The sequence below is a fragment of the Cornus florida genome, unplaced genomic scaffold (genome assembly GCF_030987335.1).
Source record: "Cornus florida cultivar Cherokee Brave unplaced genomic scaffold, ASM3098733v1 CherokeeBrave_3.0.0_Hap2_Chr11, whole genome shotgun sequence".
Lineage (NCBI taxonomy): Eukaryota > Viridiplantae > Streptophyta > Magnoliopsida > Cornales > Cornaceae > Cornus > Cornus florida.
In genome coordinates, this window is record NW_026775581.1 from 78145703 (window position 1) to 78160635 (window position 14933).

General features: G+C 34.3%; 1 protein-coding gene across 1 annotated transcript; it reads right to left on the bottom strand.

Moving 5' to 3' along the window:
• Window positions 1-7737: 7737 nt before the first annotated feature.
• LOC132281351 (uncharacterized) lies at window positions 7738-8237 on the bottom strand. The gene is made up of 2 exons (XM_059783064.1): window positions 8180-8237; window positions 7738-8048 (listed from the first exon to the last, which is right to left on the bottom strand). Exons 1-2 carry the CDS (start codon window positions 8235-8237, stop codon window positions 7738-7740), a joined length of 369 nt encoding a protein of 122 aa, XP_059639047.1.
• Window positions 8238-14933: the final 6696 nt, after the last annotated feature.

Here is a 14933-nt window from a genome sequence, read left to right on the forward strand (position 1 = left end):
CTTTGTAATTTGCACTCATATCCTCTTAGGTTTACAACAAAGGCAGTAGATACAACTTAAGGAGAGTGTGATCCAATCACGTACCTGCTTGCACCCCATTTGCAAATTTGATGCTTTTGAATTGACACATTTAAATCATTAAAATATTAACATTTAGGGTAAAGTGCGAAAAATCCCCTAAATTATGTTTGAATTTGCAAATAATATCCCTGAACTATATTTTGTGTATAATATCTCTGAACTATCACAATTTGTTGCAAAATACCCCAATGCCTAGACTATATTTCATTAAATGACCATAATGCACTTTCTTATTGAATTACACTTAATCCATTTTTCTTATTGAAAATTTTTTTAAAAAAAATTCATTCTAATTTGATAACATATTCTGTTTTAAATTTGAATAAATTTACCTTTAATTTTTTAGATTAATTGTTTAAATAATAATTTTAAGTAGAAAATTTTAAAGCAATATATTAAATTTCTTAATTTTTCTTGAATATATTACATGAAAATAAGGTATTTTTAATTCAAGTAATTATTAATTTTTCATCAATATATTGTATGAAAAAGAAGGCATTTTCTACTGTAAAAAAGTTTAAACTAGGTATAACAAGTTTTATTATAAATAATAAAATTTTGACAATAAGTTAATCATATTAGAAAATGGTATTCACAAATTTTTTTTTTTTCATTTTTATGATAAAGTGATATTAATAATAAATTTAAGGTAAATAGTATAATTAATATTTAAATAAGAGAAAAGATAAAATAATTTTTTTTTTTTTTTTTTTTAATGAGAATGGGCAAAATAATCTTTTGGGATGAATTTGAATGAATCAATTCAAAAATTAAAGGACAATTATGTTGGGATTTTGTTGTTCAAGTTTGCAAATCTGGAACGATTGAATCTGTCTTTATTGTGAGTGCAAATTACCCTTGGAAAATTGTGCAAGCTCTTAAATTAATGATTGTGGAAACCCTTGTGGTCATTTATACAAGCATGTTGCGAGTTCTACATCCAACCATCTTCATGGAATGACCTCATCAGCTGGGCCTCACACCATTGGCGAGGTACTTCGAAGTTTCATAGCTTCTCACTGTCAAAAATGTGTCTTGTAGGTTTACCATGTGTGGAATGATCGAAATCGCAAATATTTCAAAACAAATCCCTCTGCTAACTCACTAATACACGAGACACTACAATCAATCCATTCCAAGCTGCTGTCATCCAGAATTTCGGATTCCATGAACAGTGAACGAATTGCAGAGGAATGGGAAATTCCACAATCAGTGATACGCAAAACCAGCGGATCCTGTTTCCTAAAATCATGGCGATTTGGATGGATTTACCCATTGTAGCAGCAATGACCAGTAACGGTTATTGCAATTAAAAGGTCCTTTCTTTCCTTTGGGCTTTTCATGGCATGTCTGTAATTGGCCTCATTGGCAGGCCCACTTGTCTTCGGGCTATTTGTATTGGGTTAGCTATTGCTAACCACCTTTGCTTTATTAATATAAATTCAATTTACCTTTCAAAAAAAAAAAACCATAATAAGTCAGACAGGAGGGTAAGAATCAAAGAAATAAATGCCATGTTTTAGAGAAAATGTAATTTTTGACCTAAAAAATACTCAATTATTTATACTAAACAAACTAAATAAATAAGTTAAGACTTTCATTTATTATTGTTGTTGTAAATTGTGAAGAAAAAAAAGTTCCAGTGAATTGTTAGACCTACTTTTTTAATTGGTCAATTATGCAACAAATAAAGAAGCGGAACCTTCTACTTAGTTGTATTTGGTATAAATAGCCAATTAAAAATTATTAGATTATGCAATTTACTGCAAGTATTCGGTGTAGTATTCGGTATAAGTATCGCTACTCTTAGAGATAGAGGTAGGTGTTTCGACCATTATTTATAAAAAAAAAAATATTAATAAAAGAAGTAAAATATAAATAAAAAATAAAAGGGTAAATTACAGTTTTAACCTTACTCAGAATAGGTTAGAATATGTTTCGACCATAATCTATGAATGCTGTCTTTATATATAATTGAAAAGGTTACCCTGACCTTCCTATATTACAATAATCTTTCTTTCACGGAAATTACTAAATTGGATCTATAGAAATGAAATAAATCCAATTTATAGGAATGAAATAACATAACGGATATTTTGCAAAATCAAAATAATTGTAAACATCCTAAAAGACTAAAGACGGTGAAGTTTCAAATTCTCAATGTGCCCAACTCAAAGAAATGATACGGATTATATAGGATGGTTTTGATTCATGGACATAACATCTGGTTTCCAATTTGAATTTGAATTTGGATCCCAGTTATAACATGAATCAAATCTCTCAGCTTCATTACATCCTTTGAATTTGGGTAAGCTTTGAATAAAATAAAAATAAAAATGTACATGAGGTCCCAACTTGGACATTACAGCCACAGATAACAAGGGTTGTCCCAAAATCAACAACAAAACAAAATAGAGCAAATGATACAACAAAAACCAGATACATGCAACATAAAGCTAATACTAACACCAGAAGTAGTGAGTAGCAGGAACTTCAAACAGCAAGGTACCCCAACAAAAGGAACTTCAAACATGGAGGAGCAATCAGCCAAAGCCCATCATGAAGGTGAAAACTAATCCATAATTAACCAAGAGTACTGTCCCCCTGCAGTTAAGCAACCCTGCAAAAATAATTGGTGGAGGCCAGCCAGCGAGTCAATCCTCCTTAGCTCATTGCCAGTTCTCAACATAGTTGTAGCAAATCTGGCACGAATTAATTGTACTTTTGATGAGTGATATGGTATGCTGTGGGAGTGAAGAGGTGTTCCTGAATGCTCTTGCATTCCCCTCCTATATTGCTGCAGCAAGGAGTTTGTGGGTTTAACTCTGGTATATTAGAGATGGGATGCTAGCCGGTCAAGTTAAGAGGGTAAGAATGAGGGTTTGAGGTGGTTTGGTGAACGATGGGGATGGGGTAGGTTGGGATGAAGGTTCTCTGGGTTTTTCATTACATCCTTTGTTCTCCACTTCATTTCACCATATATTGTCAATGGGTGCCTTGGTTTCTTTACATTAATGCCAAGCATCATACTAGCTAGCACTAAGTTTTTAAAAATGAATTACTCATACATACCAAAATCTATGAGTGTGTGTGTGTGTATATATATAATCCATAGCACAAGATAATAGTGTTGTGGTTTTGTGGAGTTTGATTAGGTGGAAGATTTTTAGGAAGATTTAATTATATGGAAACTTCAAGAGTACTGAATTTTAGGGAAAATTCAGTTTCCTAATCTGATTTGACTTCCTTATTGGTTTAAGGAAAATTCAGTTTCCTGATTTGACTTCCTTATTTGGTTTTGGATTCTACAAAAAACAAATTCTTGTAGGACAAGTTTGGGGACTCTATAAATAGGGTGAGAAAGTTAGAGAAAAATATGTTCCAATACAAGAGAGAGCAATTGAGAGAGATTGAGAGAGAATTCTCCTTGTAATTCTTCATCTTTTTCATAGTGAATTTGTTCGGTGTGCTCCATGGACGTAGCCCTAAGATTTGGATGAACCATGTATATCTTGTGTTCTTGTGTGTGATTTTTTTTTTCTTTGTGATTGCTTGTTTATTCCATGGACAGTGTTGTTTATTTTGCATTTCCGCCACAACAACTGAAATCAAATTCGGTTGATTGTGTAGTGCAACTCTAACAACTATTATCAGAGCCTTTGGTTGAGAACCTAGGGCACAGAAGGTGTTTGACGAAATTCCGAAAGTCTTTCGATCAGATCTGTTTGTTCGAGTGGGAGTAATGGCATTAGAAGATAAGACATCCACATCCATGATCAAGAAGTTTGATGGCACAAACTTTAGTTTCTGGAAGATGCAAATTGAAGACCTCTTGTTTCAGAAAAATATGTATCAACCTTTGGGAGAGAAGCCAGAGGATACAAAGGATGCAGAATGGGAATTACTTGATAGAAAGGCTCTTGGCACCATCAGATTGACGTTGTCAAAGTCAGTTGCCTTCAATATCAAGAACGAGAAGACGACGAAGTCTCTCATAGCAGCCCTTTCTAGTATGTATGAACAGCCTTCTACAGTGAACAAGGTGCACTTGATCAAGAAGTTGTTCAACATGAAGATGGTCGAAGGTGGTAAGTTCAACGAACATCTAAATGCGTTCAACGAGATAGTTGGGCAATTAGAGTCTGTTGATATCGACTTTAAAGACGAAGTCCGAGCACTGCTAATTCTAGGGCAGTTACCCAAGAGTTGGAGTGGCACAGTTACAGCGATCAGTAGCTCTATAGGGAAGACCAAGTTGAAGTTTGATGAAGTTGTGAGCATGATTCTGATTGAAGAAATCAGAAGACAAACAACAGGGGTTTCCACCAGTGTTTCGACATTGAATGTTGAAAGCAAAGGCAAGGGTTCAAATAAGAAGAAGGGCAACAATAATAGAAACAGAGGCAGATCCAAGTCAAGGAATGGAAGGACACAGTCTCAAAATTTCAAAAATTCCATAGATCTCAGTGACGTTGAGTGTTGGAATTATGGAAAGAAAGGACATTACCGTGTTGATTGCAGACTTCCAAAGAAGGGAACTGAAAGAAAAACTGAAGCAAACTTTGTCTCAGAAGAATCAGATGATGTATTGATATGCTCTTTGGAGAGTAAGGCGGAGTCATGAGTTTTAGATTCCGACGCATTGTTTCATGGCGCCTCAAATAAAGAGCTATTTAATAGCTATGAACCGAGTAACTTTGGCAAGGTGTATCTTGGTGATGATCAACCTTACAGCATCGTTGGCAAGGGTGAAGTGCAAATTAAGTTGAATGGGTCAGCTTGGAAGTTAAAGGATGTGAGACACATCCCTAACTTGAGGAAGAATCTGATTTCAGTGGGACAATTGTCAGATGAAGGTTTTGTTACAACCTTTAATGGAGACTCGTGGAAAGTTTCCAGAGGCTTTATGACCATTGCACGTGGTAAGAAATCTGGTATTCTCTACACAACTACCAGTGTTTGTGGGTCTATATCAGTTATAGAAAACAGAGAAGATCACAACCTTCGGCACCAAAGACTAGGTCACATGAGTGAAAGGGGGCTCAAGATTATGCACTCAAAGGGGAAACTACCAGGCATACGAGCAATTGATATTGACTTCTGTGAGAGTTGCGTGATGGGTAAGCAGAAGAGGGTCAGTTTCAAAAAGAGTGGCAGAGATCTCAAAAAGGAGAAACTTGAGTTAGTTCACACAGATGTTTGAGGGCCAACCACTATTTCATCCATTGGCGAAAAATCATACTTCGTGACTTTTATTGATGATCACACGATGACGATATGGGTTTATTTTTTGAAGCACAAATCTGAGGTATTTGATGTGTTCAAGAAGTGGAAGGCCATGGTGGAGAATGAGACAGGTTTGAAGATCAAGAGGTTGAGATCAGACAATAGTGGTGAGTATGAAGACACTGAGTTCAAGAAGTTCTGTTTTGATAATGGGATCAGACTAGAAAGGACTGTGCAAGGAACCCCACAACAAAACATGGGAACTAGCCAAGTTGCTCATGGGGAAGAAAGCTCTTCACAACAAATGGGTATACAGAATAAAAGAGGAACACGATGGTTCCAAGAGATACAAGGCGAGATTGGTGGTCAAAGGCTTTCAGCAAAAGCAAGGCATTGACTACACAGACATTTTTTTCCTGATTATGATACTGCGTACCATTCACTCAGTTCTTAGCATTGTTGCAGTAAAGGGGTTGCACCTTGAGCAGTTAGATGTCAAAACTGCTTTCTTCCATGGTGACCTAGAGGAGGAGATTTACATGCAGCAACCAGAAGGTTTCTCAGTCAAAGGGAAAAAGAAACTAGTGTGCAAGTTGAAGAAAAGCTTATATGGTTTGAAGCAAGCCCTGAGGCAGTGGTACAAGAAGTTTGATGGTTTTATGAAGCGACATGGCTACAACAAGTGCAACACTAACCATTGTTGCTACTTCAAGAGATTTAAGTCAAGTTTCATTATCCTTCTACTTTATGTTGATGACATTTTAGTGGCAGGTTCTGATTTTGAAGAAATCAGCAAATTGAAGAAGCAGTTGTCTAGTGAATTCGAGATGAAGGATCTTGGTGCAGCGAAGCAGATTCTTGGGATGAGGATTAGCAGAGACAAACATAAAGGTATTTTGCAGTTGTCTCAGGCTAAGTACTTTGAACGGGTTCTGAAAAGGTTCAACATGAATAATGCTAAGGTAGTGAATATTCCCTTAGCTAATCACTTCTGCTTATCTCAAGATCAGTGTTCGAAGACAGAAGATAAGAAAAACTTTATGGCTAAAATTCTATATGCCTCAGCCATTGGAAGTTTGATATATGTCATGGTATGCACAAGACCAGACATTGCATATGCAGTGATCCGGGCAAGCTACATTGGGAAGCAGTAAAATGGATATTGAGATATCTACGAGGTACCACAGACAGATGTTTATGTTTCAGAAGGGATGAAGTGAAGGTACATGGTTATGTAGATTCAGACTTTGCTGGCAAGGTAGACCACAGAAGAAGTACTACCGGGTATGTGTTCATGGTGGGTACAACTGCAGTTAGTTGGGTTTCGCAAATATAGAGGATTGTAGCGTTATCTACTACAGAGGCAGAGTATGTGGCGATGACAGAGGCTAGTAAAGAGATGATTTGGTTGCAAGGTTTGTTGACAGAGTTGGGATTCGAACAAGAGAAGAATGTTTTGCACAGTGATAGTCAGAGTGCGATACATCTGGCAAAAAATTCAGCATTTCATTCAAAGACCAAGCATATAGGACTTCAGTATCACTTTATCAGATCTTTGTTAGAAGATGGGGTGTTGACACTTAAGAAAATACTTGGCACCAAGAATCCGGCTGACATGTTGACTAAGACAGTGACCATGGAGAAATTGAAGTTGTGCGCAACTTTAGTTGGTCTTCTAGCTTGAAGACAGAAAGAAGCGCACCGACATTTATGGGGCATGCATGAGAAGAAGATGGAATGGGTTTACAAGTGCTCCAGACTCCAAGTGGGAGATTGTTGTGGTTTTGTGGAGTCTGATTAGGTGGAAGATTTTTAGGAAGATTTAATTATATGGAAACTTCAAGAGTACTGAATTTTAGGGAAAATTCAGTTTCCTAATCTAATTTGACTTCCTTATTGGTTTAAGGAAAATTTAGTTTCCTAATTTAATTTAATTTCCTTATTGGTTTTGGATTCTACAAAAGGCAAATTTTTGTAGGACAAGTTTGGGGACTCTATAAATAGGGTGAGAAAGTTAGAGAAAAATGTGTGCCAATACATGAGAAAGCAATTGAGAGAGATTAAAAGAGAATTCTCCTTGTAATTCTTCATCTTTTTCATAGTGAATTTGTTCGGTGTGCTTCATGGACGTAGCCCTAAGATTTGGGTGAACTATGTATATCTTGTGTTCTTATGTGTAATTTTTTTTTTTTTTTTTTTTTTTTTTTTTTTTTTTTTTTTTTTTGTGATTGCTTGTTTATTTCATAAACAGTGTTGTTTATTTTGCCTTTCTACCACAACAACTGGAATCAAATTCGGTTGATTGTGTAGTGCAACTCTAACAAATAGGATTAATATCATTTATTACCAAAAAAATGAGCTACATGATTAAGCTTTTATAGCCACCATATTTTTTGCCAAATGAAAAGGAATCAAACCCTAAAAATTTCTTCAAGAACAATTCTCTTGGGATGTTATTTTGCCAAATGCAAAAGCATTATCCCAAGCATATGTGAAGTTGACTGAAGTATGTCCATATATAGGATATTCATTGTTGATGACACAAGTGTCTCCAGATTTGGCAAAAATTTTAGGGTCAACTTGCTCTACGGTCTGAAATCCAGCACAAAGTATTTTGGCATCCGACTGAGTACACAGGCATTCGTTGGCAATTATCACTCTCCACTCTGGCTTGTTACTTATATGAACTCCAGTCGGAACTTGTTTAAGTGTCAGCGTTCCCGGGTAGCATTGGAGAGTTCCTGTAATAAAAAGAAATTCATCAAAAACATAAGAAAATTTGTAAAATTGACTACAGTACTCTACGTTGAACTAATTTGCCTTTACGTACCTAGAAAAGTATAAATAGATCTATATATATATATATATATACCTTTGCTCATGAGGCTGACAAAGAAAACTACACAAAGTAACTTGATTATGCCTGCCATATTTGAGGACTGGTACTACTGCAAGTACTTTACAGATTTTTTGTGGAGAGAAGCGTAAGAACTTGTTCTATTTATAATGACAGGAACTTGTATTTTTGGTAATGAAAGTAACTTTGGACTCTGGACACATGGTACATTAATTAAAACAATCCAATTTAAAAAGTGGACCAAATAATAAGGTAATATGAGGAAACTTGAAGATGGGTTTTGATTGGACTTAACACTAATGTAATATTTTAACAATAAATTATTACTCTTTTCGTCCCAATATAAGTGTCACTCATAGGGAGTAATAATTTTTAAGGGGACATGTGGGACATGTAATGTCTGCCTGAAAAATTACTAATTTACCCTTTTAAGTTTTGAATATTCAAATTTAAAATTTAAACTTAAAGGACATTTTTGGAATGATATGAAATATATTGTTTGAAAAAGGAAAGTGGACACTTATTTTGGGACAGACAAAAAAGGAAAGCATGACACTTATTTTGGGACGGAGGGAGTATATTTATTGATATGTAATTACTCCTGTGATTTCTGCTTTATTATTATTTTTTAGTTATTGTAATTATTTGACACGTGACAATTCTGTCTTCTTAAACATTATTTAAAGAGACATTTTCAGTTTCTTGATGTCTGTGTTCTTTTTCGTCCCTCTCAAGCAAAGAATTAACGATGATTAAGGAAAGGAAATTAAGCAGTACTAATGTAATCTTTTAACAATGAATTATATATTTATTGATATGTAATTGCTCCTGTGATTTCTGCTTTATTATTATTATTGTAATCTTTTAACAAGAAATTATTATATTTATTGATATGTAATTACTCCTGTGATTTCTACGTTATTATTATTATTATTTAATTACTGTAATTATTTCACACGTGACAATTTTGTCTTTTTAAACATTATTTAATGAGACATCTTCAATTTCTTGATGTCTGTGTTCTTTCTCGATCCTCTCAATTAGAGAATTAATGGACAATTAAGGAAAGGAAATTAAGCAGTACGTACTGATGGTGAGTCGTGAATGAAAAAGTTTAATTTATTGTTGGTCAAGTAAGAAAAACAGGCATAATTTATATTTTGCTAGCACTGTCTAATTATATCTAAAAAAGTATGCTAATAATCCTTTTATTTTTTTAACATTGTAGAAATACCTTTTATTTACCAAAATGGTGTACATGTACCATATACTATAGTATTACTATTTAAATATTATGAAAAAATATAATATATATATGTAATAATTATTATAAATAATAATATATCTATATATATATATGTATATAGATAAATATATATAATTCTCTAGTACAATAAAACCTGACTATAAAAGAACGTGTTAATAGACCGAGTCTAGAATTGGATTCTATCTCCTTATGACAGATTCACTCCGCTATAGTGTTGACAAACTCTGTAGCGTCTATCTCCCAAAATACAACCACCTTTCCTTCTTCGGTAACAGTGCTACAAACCAGAGAAATGGGCGAATCGGCTCGGTGAAGTACTCTATCTTTTAGACCGGATTCACTCACACACTAGAACTATATGTATGCAAAGAAGAAAATGAGAGAGAGAGAGAGAGAGAATTCAGAAATTTGTAAACAAGATTTTGAATAGTACACTTTGCAATTGAATACAGGGGGTATTTATAAACTTGTAAGTGTCTGTTTGTCACTAGACATGTCTATTCCAAAGGGTTGCAACCATTCACATAAAACACGTTATATGCCTGGTTTGAGTTGCAACTCTTCGTCTCACAACCATCACACATGATATAGGTTACAATGGTTCACTAGGTTGTATTGGTTAGCCTGCAACAGTTCATATAATGTGTGTGTGTGTGTGTGTGTGTATATATAGACATGTTGCAGGCAAGTTTCATTCATATTCCAACAATCCCCCAAATTAATGAAAATTCACGTCAATTTCAAATAATGAAAATGCAAACACTAGAGAGATTACTATTAGAAAGTTACTGTATCAGGATAAGTACCTTTTGGCCTTGAACCTTTTATAGTGTATTATATTTTTAAAAAGTATGCTAAGAATCCTTTTATTTTTTTAACATTGTAGAAATACCTTTTATTTACCAAAATGGTGTGCATGTACCATATACTATAGTATTACCATTTAAATATTATGAAAAAATATAATATATATATGTAATAATTATTATAAACAATAATATTTCTATATATATATATAATTCTCTGGTATAATAAAACCTAACTATAAAAGAACGTGTTAGTAGGCCGAGTCTAGAATTGAATTCTATCTCCTTATGACAGATTCACTCCGCTATGGTGTTGACAGACTCTATAGCGTCTATCTCCCAGGATACAACCACCTTTCTTTCTTCGGTAACAGTACTGCAAACCAATGAAATGGGCAAATCGGCTTGATGAAGTACTCTCTCTTTTAGACCGGATTCACTCACACACTAGAACTATATGTATGCAGAGAAGAAAATGAAAGAGAGAGAGAGAGAATTCAGAAATTTGTAAACAAGATTTTGAATAGTGCACTTTGCAATTGAATACAGGGGGTATTTATAAACTTGTAAGTGTCTGTTTGTCACTAGACATGTCTATTCCAAAGGGTTGCAACCATTCACATAAAACACGTTATATGCCTGGTTTGAGTTGCAACTCTTCGTCTCACAACCATCACACATGATATAGGTTGCAATGGTTCACTAGGTTGTATTGGTTAGCCTGCAACAGTTCATATAATATATATATGTATAGACATGTTGTAGGCAAGTTTCATTCATATTCCAACAATCCCCCAAATTAATGAAAATTCACATCAATTTCAAATAATGAAAATGCAAACACTAGAGAGATTACTATTGGAAAGTTACTGCATCAGGATAGGTACCTTTTGGCCTTGAACCTTTTATAGTGTATTACTATCGGATTTACTGGTTAACCAGTGAACATGATGTCTTGAAATATTCAGTCATTGATGTAAGCCAAGATAATAGCAAAAACACAGTTCATTCTCGCACAAAGTCGGTTCTCACAATTGTGTTCATATGGCCCTGAACAACGTACTTTTGGTATTTCATGAGTGCTCCAGAAAACTTAGCCTTCGAAGTTCTCATAGAAGTGGCCCCACTTCACACTCATATAGATGACCTCTTATTAAGAGTATCCTACCATACCCCACTTGAATTTTCAAGATATAAGAGTCCTTAAAAGCGTAGGTTATCCTAATCCTTGCTGTAGGTAGAACTGTCTCATCATAGAAATGAGTAAAAAATTAAATCTTCCCAGTGTTTCTGGTGAGTCATTCAGAATTTCTGTTATCCCTTTGAACCTAGATCTTGGGATCTCTAGTCAATTAGGTTGGGTTTCTATTAAGATGATGACTCATTTACTTTTGGCTTTAATCCCATTCCCCTCGATGAACTATACATTTGCTCTCTTGTCAAACCTTTTGTCAACAGATCTGCTAAATTGTCTTTAGACTTGATATAATCTATTGAGATTATCCCACTTGAGAGTAAATATTTAATTAACAGTATTATGTCTTCAACGTATATGTCGAGACTTACCGTTTATACATATTACTTTGTGCCCTTCTAATTGCTGATTGACTATCACAATGTATACATATAGCGGGCACAGGTTTAGGCCAATTTGGAATATCTTCTAAGAAATTACAAAGTCACTCAGCTTTTTCACCAACTGTTTCTAAAGTAATAAATTCAAATTCCATAGTCGATCTGGCAATACAAGTTTGTTTTGAAGATTTCCAAGATATGACACCTCCTCCAATAGTAAAGACATAGTCACTTGTGGATTTAGAATCCTTTGTATCTGATATCTAATTAACATCACTATATCTTTCAAGTATTACTGGATATCTTGAATAATGCAATCCATAACTCATGGTATATCTCAAATACCTTAGAACCCTATTTATCGCAGTCCAGTGGTTCTTTCCTGGATTCCTAGTATATCTACTCAATTTATTAACTAGGTATGATATGTTTGGTCACATGCAATTCATCAAATACATTAAACTTCCTATAATACGAAAATACTCAAGTTGTGATATGCTGGGACCAGTATTTTTCGATAAATGAAGATTTATATCAACAGGAATCTTCACAAGACTACTATCTTCTTTATTAAACTTTTCTAATACTTTCTCAATATAGTGAGATTGAGATAATATTAGACCATCTGATATTCTAGAAATCTTAATTCCTAATATGACATTAGCTATGCCTAAATATTTCATATCGAAATTTTTGGTCAATATATTTTTAGTAGTTTTGATTATATTATCATTGCTACCCATTATTAGCATATCATCCACATATAAGCATACAATGACATATCCATTTTGAGTGTTTTGCACATAAACACATTTATCACACTCATTGATTTTAAAACCATTTGACAGCATCACTTTATCAAAAAATTTATGTCATTGTTTAGGTGCTTGTGGTCGATCTATATCCTCTTGTATATTACTATTAGCAATATCATGATTTTTTTTTAAGAAGATTTTTATCTTGTACATTTTTATAAGAAAATATATCCTCAAAGAAACACGCATTCCTAGACTCAATAATAGTATTGACATAAATATCAGAAATGTTTTATTTATGCACAAGGAAACGATATGCACTACAGTTATGTGCATAGCCAGGGACGGACCCAGAAATTTGTGTAAGGGGGGCAATATTGTGATTTTTTTGTAATTTCAAGGGGCCAATATGATATTTTCATAAGTATATAGCTCAAAAAGGAAAAATCAGTAGTATTAATGCTAAAAAAAAAAAAAAACAGTGCGTGCAATTGCTCCTTATAATGTATGCTAGATTCGTCCATGCGCATTGTCTACGAAAATACCATCAAAGGTTTTAGGTCCTAGCTTAACTTTCTTAGGAGTAAGAACTGCAACCTTAGCAAGATGCCCTCACACTTTTAAGAATTTATAGGAAGATTTTTGACCTTTTCATAATTCATAAAGCGTCACATTTGTTTGCTTTTAAGGTATTTTATTGAGAACATAATTTGCAGAAAGCAAAACTTTCCTCGTAAATTATGGGTTAAACCAGAACTTATCAACACATTATTCATCATCTCTTTTAAAGTATGATTTTTGCATTCAGCAACACCATTCTGTTGAGGTGAATAAGGAGTGGTAGTTTGATGAATAATACCTAAATATTTCATATCAAAATTTTATAATTAGATTTTTGTTTGTGATAAGCATTTTATTATATTAAGATGACATATATACACACACACACACACACATATGTCCGTATGAGGAATATAATATTCAGAAATAATTATTAGTTGAGATAAAACACCAGGAAGAAGAGATTTGAATTGTTTCTTCTCTTTGTAATAATTACATTGTAGCTAGGAATCAGAGTTGATATATGTGTGTGACTATGTGATATATGCGCGTGACTATTTGTATCTGATGTAATGCAAGATTTAATGTGTTCTCCTATTAAGAAATAAAATGTTAGCTTTCTCATCTATATATGTATATATATATAATCAATTCTTTAGTGGAATAGCTAAAGTCTATTTTCCTCTCTAAGTAGAGGTTCCTCTCCTTATCGAGGCTCTCTGTTTCCTCAGAGTTTCTGTGGTTCGGTGATTCTCCCCTCCGATTTGTGGGTTTTTAGATAGGTTCCAACTTTTCTCCAGTTCTTGCTTATGGTGTGTTTCAACCTAACGCTGTCTATGTATGTGGCGGGCTAGTTATCTTTGCGATTATGGGGTTCTTCCATGGCTTTTGGAGCGGCGATAAGTTCTCTGGTGAGGGGTTTACGATCTATACTTTTGATCCAAGTATTGGCGATGCTTCTTTGGTGATCCTGATGTTTGTCATAATCTTTCTTCTTCTCGTTTTTGCACTTTGGGGTTCGTTGATGCTGTTTCGCTCTCTTTTTCAATCCACAGCAGGCACTTGTCAATGAGGTTGCAGACCGGCCGACTGGCTTCCTAGCGATAGGTGGTTGCCCTGTTCCGAGTTCTGCTACTTTATTGGTGGTTATGATTGGTGTGATACCCCAAGATTTTCGGATGCGGGTTGGCTAGGCCCACGCCAAATTACCCGAGGATATCAAATCAATTAGCAATAATCGAACACAGAATATAATTAAAACAAATGAGATAAATAAAATTTGCTGAAAAGAAACTAGAATGATTATCCAAAAACCTCAGAATAAAATTTTATTAATAAATCAACTATTCTGTTACAACTGATCCTCCACGAATATAAATCATTCTCCAAATTATACAACTCGGGAATCCATCTAGTAGGCCCTAAAAAAATCCCACTGTACTCAGATGACTGGAAATAAAACAAAAGCCTAAAACATGAAACAAAGTTATACAGCATCGGTGGAGTGAATGACTGTATCTGCTCAGCATGATCCAGCTCTAAGACTAGAACTAACGAACACCTGTAAAAATAAGAGTGGGTCAGGCCCACATGCAAATTCTTTTCTAACTACAATCCAAACAGTGACCCGATACGCAGATACACACTAGATATCTCAACAATAGCTATCTAGTCCGTAATAGATAAATATATATCCACACTACAGGACTCTCACTAGACTATGCTGAGGGTCTTAACCTGAATAGAAGGCAACATGCAATACGCACCTGAGTGGGCATGACTACCTAAGCCTAACAGGGTATATC